This window comes from Azolla caroliniana, unplaced genomic scaffold (assembly GCF_043228905.1).
Source record: "Azolla caroliniana isolate FFs.n. ecotype wild unplaced genomic scaffold, voAzoCaro1.0.p SCAF_16, whole genome shotgun sequence".
In the NCBI taxonomy this organism is placed as follows: domain Eukaryota; kingdom Viridiplantae; phylum Streptophyta; class Polypodiopsida; order Salviniales; family Salviniaceae; genus Azolla; species Azolla caroliniana.
In genome coordinates, this window is record NW_028230451.1 from 2,732,857 (window position 1) to 2,739,831 (window position 6,975).

The 6,975-nt window shown below is 37.6% G+C and overlaps 2 protein-coding genes across 2 annotated transcripts; one reads left to right on the top strand and one right to left on the bottom strand.

Moving 5' to 3' along the window:
* The first annotated feature begins 675 nt into the window (after nucleotides 1-675).
* On the top strand, nucleotides 676-3,503 carry LOC147853577 (pentatricopeptide repeat-containing protein At2g33680-like). Its single transcript, XM_087332600.1, has 2 exons — nucleotides 676-854; nucleotides 953-3,503. Exons 1-2 carry the CDS (start codon nucleotides 774-776, stop codon nucleotides 2,993-2,995), a joined length of 2,124 nt encoding a protein of 707 aa, XP_087188726.1. The 5' UTR covers nucleotides 676-773; the 3' UTR covers nucleotides 2,996-3,503.
* A 1,057-nt stretch (nucleotides 3,504-4,560) lies between these two features.
* Nucleotides 4,561-6,225, bottom strand: LOC147853578 (pentatricopeptide repeat-containing protein At4g39530-like). Its single transcript, XM_087332415.1, has one exon. The coding sequence runs from the start codon at nucleotides 6,223-6,225 to the stop codon at nucleotides 4,561-4,563; it is 1,665 nt and encodes a 554-aa protein (XP_087188541.1).
* Nucleotides 6,226-6,975: the final 750 nt, after the last annotated feature.

The following is a 6,975-nucleotide window of genomic DNA, read 5'->3' on the forward strand; positions in this document are numbered from 1 at the left end:
GTTGAATGTGTGGAGTGTTTGTTTGTGATCTTTGTAGCTGGAGTGGAGTGGAAGGAAATGCAATGGAAGATCAGTGCAGGATTGAGCAGCGTTTAAATAGAGCTACTTAGTCTCCTTTGCTTTGCTTTGCTCTTTTTTTTGTGTGTGCTTTTTCCTATGTCACAAATTAACTTCTGCCTTTCTCTCCTTTCCCCCCCTTCTTCATAGAACTGTCTCATACAACATCTTTTATTTTTCTTCATAACTTCTCCTTTTTTTTTACTCTGCTTTTTTCTCTGTCATAAACTTTCATATGATCATATGGTAGTCTCCTTTGCTCTCTTTTTTCCCCTTTGCTTTTTTTTTTTTGTTGTAAATTTGTATCATATACATATGTGAAGATTTAATTATGTTTCATTTTTCCTTCCTTCATACATAATAAACAAAGTAGGAATCGACGTTTTCAAATTTAACTGTTTCTTTTTTGCCTTTGCTTTTTACATGCCACAAATACATCCATATGTATTTATGTATGTGTGTATGTATGTATGTATGTATGTATGTATGTATATGTGTAAGTATATGTATGTATGTATGTATGTGCATGTGTATATGTATTATTAGACTGTATACATATGCTCTGTTTCTATCTCCACACATACATGATACAGGCATGGGAGCTCTTTAACCCGATTGATTGTTTTGCCTCCAAATGTTCCGGGGTTTCCATGTAAGTAAATAAAGGCCGGAACAGAGCCCCAATCTCCTTGACCAACACTATACTTCCCAATTCAATGATGTTTTGGTCTTCAATCGCCTGCCACAGCTTGTGTTCTTCTTCTTCTTCCCCTTCCTGTTTCTCCAACCACAGCAAGGTAATCACCATCTCAATACAGACCACCTTCAATTCACTGTTCCTTCTTCTTGTTCTTTCAACCAGACTCACGATGAAGCCCTATTGTTTGCTCTGCAGAAGGATCCAAGTCCCAGAAAGGAAGCTCTGTCAGAAGATGGATTTCTAGATCAAGTCCCCTTGTTGAAACAGGAGAAACCTAGAAAGGCAGATTCGCTTCAACATAATAGTGTTTTCTTAGATGCTCTAAAGTCTTGCAGTAGACATAAAGACTTGCAGAAAGGTATCACGCTGCACAGAAAACTCATCCAACAACGTGAATTTCTTGAGAGAGATGTTTATATCAACAATGCCCTTATTAGTATGTATGCCAAATGTGGGTCTTTTTCTAGCGCAAAACAAGTGCTGCATGAGTTTCTGGGTCGAAACGTCGTCTCATGGAATGCACTTATTTCTGGATATGTCGAGCATAGACTTGGCCATGATGCTCTAACTTGCTTCGAATGTATGAAAAGAGAGGGTTTCTCGCCAAATAAAGTCACTTTTATCTGTTGTTTGAAGGCTTGTATTGTTATCGGATCAGTAGATAAGGGAGAGCAGATGCATATAGAGCTTAGAAAGCAAGGATTATTGGAAAACGATGTTATGCTCACCAATGCATTGGTAGACATGTACATGAAATGTGGAACTGTTGCAAAAGCACAGGAAGTTTTCGACGAATCTCGAGCTCGAAATGTGGTCACTTGGAATGCATTGATTTCTGGTTATGTGCAATATGGATTAATCGATGAAGCTTTGAATAGTTTTAGATGGATGGCAGAGGAATGTATCCTCCCTGATGCCATTACCTTTGTATGCATCTTAAAAGCTTGTGGAAGTATAGGATTGTCAAGAATGGGAGAAGAGATTCATTCCGAGGTATGTAGAGAAGGCTTACTCAGAATGAATATTGTGTTTGCAACCACATTGGTAGACATGTATGCCAAGTGTGCAATGTTAAAGAAAGCACAAGAAGTATTTGATGATCTTCCAGGACGGAATGCCATATCTTGGAATGCACTGATTGCTGGATATGCCCAATCTGGGCGTGGTGATGAAGCTTTAAAGTGCTTCAAACAAATGCAAGAAGAGGGTTTTGGCCCTGATGTGATCACATTTTCTTGCATCTTGAAATCTTGTGGGAGTGTGGGACTTGTCGAGAAAGGTAAAGAAATACATGCTGAGATCAAGGTGCAAGGATTATTGGAAAGAAATCCCATGGTAGGAACTGCAATAGTTGATATGTATGCCAAGTTTGGTTTGGTTGATAAAGCACAAGAGGCATTTGATGATCTTCTGGTACGAGATGTCATCTCATGGACCTCATTAATTGCTGGATATGCTCAACATGGATTTGGCCACGAAGCTCTGAGATGCTTTAAACGGATGAGAGCTGCTGGTTTCATTGCGGATGCTTTCACATTTGCTTGCCTTTTGAAAGCCTGTGGAAATATGGGATCTGTTGAAGAAGGTGAAAAGATATATATTGAGGTCACAAAAAGTGGTTTATTGAAGAAAAGTTTTGTGCTTGCCTCCGCATTGATGGATATGTATATTAAATGTGGTGCACTAGATAAAGCACATGAACTTTTTGATGAGCTCCATATGCAGAATGTGGTCTTGTGGAATACATTGATGGCTGGATATGCTCAACTAGGCCATACCAAAGTGATTTTTTATTTATTCAACAAAATGATAGTAGAAAGTACAGTACCAAATGATGTGACATTTCTCATCCTCCTGAATGCATGTAGTCATGGGGGATTAGTAGAGGAGGGACAAATGTATTTTGACATGATGAGCAATGTCTATTGTATAAGGCCAACTCCAGAACACTATACATGCATGGTAGATCTTTTTAGTAGAGCAGGGCACTTTGATAAAGCAATGTTGTTTATTGAGGAGGTACCATACTCCCACCGTCTGCACATGCTAAGAACCTTCTTAAGTGCTTGTCAAAAATCAGTAAATGTAGAGCTAGGGAGATGGGCATTCGAGTGTTCATTGCAGTTGCACGGAAAATCGGATTCCATATATGTATGCATGAGTAATATATATGCAGCTGCCGACATGCACGCAAAAGCCAATAAACTAGAAGCTTTGAGAATGAAAAATGAGGCATGATAGATGATGAATAATGCTTTGTTATGTTAGGTAATGATGGCTGATTTTATCTTATGACAATAGAGATAATTCATATTCCTCAAAGTGGACGAGGTCATGGGATTAAATGGCACAAAAGCAATTGGGAGCATATCAAGCAGGAGGAATGCCGTTGTTATGATTGCCAAAGGAATCATAGCGTAATTGGATATCTAATGGATATACATTGAGGGAATACATATGAAATAAAGGGAGGAAAGAGATGATATCATAACTCACCTTGTATAGAAACCACCCTCAAGGTAGAGGTCTATGCTCAACCAAACCAAATTATCATGTTGGGAGTGTTAAACATCATTCAGGTCTCACGATACAGTTTCAAGACTAGTATATAGGTGTAAAATATTTGTCTATAGACTGTGGCAGGTATTTATTCTTGGGCCTTCGTCCATACTCATTTATGGACTAGACATGTATATATGGACATTACCATAGGCTTTGCACATTTTAAAAAGACATGTTTATGTGACATGCACCTCAGCTCAATTGTAATTAAATTTGGATACACATTACATCAAATAATAGTTGTTTTCAACCAATCCTCTCACTCAGAGCTGCAAGATGAAAGTCAATATGTGAAACCAGCATTATGATATCATCCTGATTATCGTTTAGGTACTTTTGCTACCACATTTTTTTTATCATGTTTTGTGTTTTTAGAATAGCCTTAAGGCTATATCTTTTTTATCCTTGAAATTTGGAAAGTAATTTGTAAAGTCGTTTTTCAAAACAACTATTTCATTGCATTATCTCAAACTAAAACCCTTAAATTGAATACTCATTTATTGGCACTTGAAACACACACACACTTAAGGTTAGCATATGATCATATAATATATTTTTACATTTTAGGTTAGTCCTTTGATTAATCTAACCTCATGCATCTACACTAAGCAATGTGATGACATGTAATATATTGTCTCCCACTTCTGAATAAACTCACTCTTCCTCATGCATTAACCAGAAAGGCTAATCTCCGACACTGAAAGGCTAATATCCAAGACTTGAGTCATCACTAAATAGATGGAGGTATTTGATCAGGAAGTTTTAATTATGAGGTCCAACATCTGGATCTCAGTATTTAACTACACTTAAATAACCCAAGGAAAAAAATGTTGTGACCTTTTTTATCTTGACATGAGTCATCACTAAAATAAGTGTGATTCCCGCATTAAGAATATAAAATCCTTGGTATAAGAGGATTCATTATGATATATGATATTTTGATGATAAGATCAAAAGTGTGGATGTGTAACGATGTGCAACCATCTCAGACAAAGTTTGGTTCGAGTAATGTCTAGGATTTGCGAATAAAGGATCAGGACCAAGCAAGACCTTCTACAAAAGTTGGTTCTATTGTTATTTATCTCACAATATTTAGTGATCGACTTTCTAATTATCCACAATGGAATGGATTTCCAAGTCATTTACAATATGGTAGAGAACATCATGATGTTGCATTGATTTGTTTTCTTGATAAGAGATGCAACCACAACAGTAAGAAGAATCGCTTCAAGATTTTCAGCTTATCTCTCATGCCTAAGCATTTGCATGGCTAGCAGAAGTGACCCCGAGTGTTTCCTTTGTAACTTGAGTGCACATCTCAATGCATTTCTCCCAAGCTCGACATTACCTTCATTCCGACAAGCACCCAGCAAAGTAACCCATGTAATAAGATTGGGTTGAATGGGCATAATTTCTAGCATAGCCACAGCTTCATGCAACCGACCAGCTCGACCAAGAAGATCAACAATACAATTATGGTGCTCAATGGATTGAGAAATGCCAAATTCTTCTTTCATAGATACAAAATATAAGGTGCCAGCATTGACAAGCCCAGCATGAGTGCACATGGTGAGAATGCTGAGCAATATTATCTTGTCTGGTTGTATCCCTTTCATTAGCATCGTTTCAAACAAATCAAAGACGCGCATTATCTCACCTTCAAAGGCAACCCCTCCAATGAGTGCACTCCATAAAACCACATCTTGGATTGGCATCTTATCAAACACTTTTTGTGCTTCTACAAGCAAGCCACATTTTCCATACATATCGATCAAAGCATTGCCTACAAAAGGCTCCTTTTCAAACCCTAGCTTCACAACCTGACAGTACATTTTCACTGCCTTCTCTAATGCTCCTACATTTCCACAAGACTTCAGCACCAATGCCAATATAAAGACATCCGGAACAACATCATTTATATGTTGCATTTTCTCGAATAAGTATAAAGCCTCCTCGTCAGCATCATGCTCTGCATGTCCATTGATGAGAGAAGTCCATGATACTATGCTCTGGACCTGCAAACCTGAAAAAATATGCACCGATTCGGGAAGCCAACCCTGCTTTGCATACACATCTAGCAATGCATTGCCCAAGGAAGAATCTCTCTCAAGTCCTTGCTTCACAATTTCCAAATGCAATTCTTGAATATAAGGTATACTTGTACAATCTTTCAAGCCACATATATACGTAACTGGATTTGGAGATACACCCTCATAACGCATCTGAGCAAGACAAGCACGTACTTCAGCATAAAACCCATTTTCACTATAACCTGATAGTAAAGCCGTCCATAGCACAACATCTTGATCAAGAAGTTCATCAAACACTTCTCTTGCTTCAGTAAGTGAGCCGCATTTCACATACATGTCAACTAAATTACTTCCAGTAAAAGGGTCTTTATCCAATCCCTCTTTGGCAATCTCAGCATGAGCTTGTCTACCCATTTCAATGCATTTTAGCCTTCCACAGGCTTTCAGTAAAGCTTGAAACGTATAGCTAGATGGGCATAAACCATCCTCTCTCAACTTAGGTAGTAGTTCAACAACTTTCTCAGACTGTCCATAATCATTATAGCCTTGTAGAAGGGAGAACCAAGAATAATCATTTCGTAAAATTAACCCATCAAATACCAACCGAGCATCTGTCATGCTTCCACATTCTGTAAACATAGCCACTATATAGCTCCCAAGTTTTTTCTTTGTCTCAAAATGATAATCACACATGTGTTTGTAAACTCGCTTAGCATAAGCTAAGTTCTTCTCATTTTTGCAGCGTTGCAAGATAGAGATACAACTTTCAACAGAGAGCGGGACTATAGCTTCAAAAGCAATCAGTTCTCTCTCTAGAATTTCAATCTCAGGTTTACATGCATGGAGATTATGTATCTGAGAGGAGAAAATGCACATGAAATTACGGTTCCAACTAAATGGTTTGTCTCTTCTTTTTACAAGGAGATGGATGTAATCCTGAATTACAAACATATGCTAAGTTTGTTCTGTTTTTTACTATACTATTTGGCACTTTCAAAACCAATCCCACCTTTCTTTATTACTCTAATCTCTGCTGAGATGCATCAAGATATACATCTGAAATGAGAACATGTGAATGAATGCATATTTTCGAAATGGGGACTGCCCTCTTCCCTGACAAAAAAATGAGTATAATAGTGATAGATATGTACATAATTAAGTTTTGGATTCTTTCACAAATTTGAATGTAGTAGCAAATTTTGGATACATCTCTGACTATGAATTACAAAGATACTGAAACATAATGATGTCGATGGTGATGATGGTGATGATCATCATCATCAAGTAGATTATGCCTCATATTATATCAACAAACTATGTTAAGAAGCCAATAATTCCATCAAAAAATCACTGCTCGTATTTATCCGAAGATACTATAGGAGATCCGGTACCACTACAACTTAGTGTCATGTAGAACCCTCTGTAATGGGAAGGAAATACCTTAACAGGGGATTATCTCCTCCCTATCTGAACACACGGACATTTTTGACAAGACAGGGAGAGGGGGCATTCTGCGAGATCAAGAAAAATGGAAGGGGTATTTCCATTTCTCATTATCTCCCAAAAGCCTCATTTTGCTAAATTTGAAGTCGTTAATATATCTTTCTTTCTTTCCTTGGTGATAAC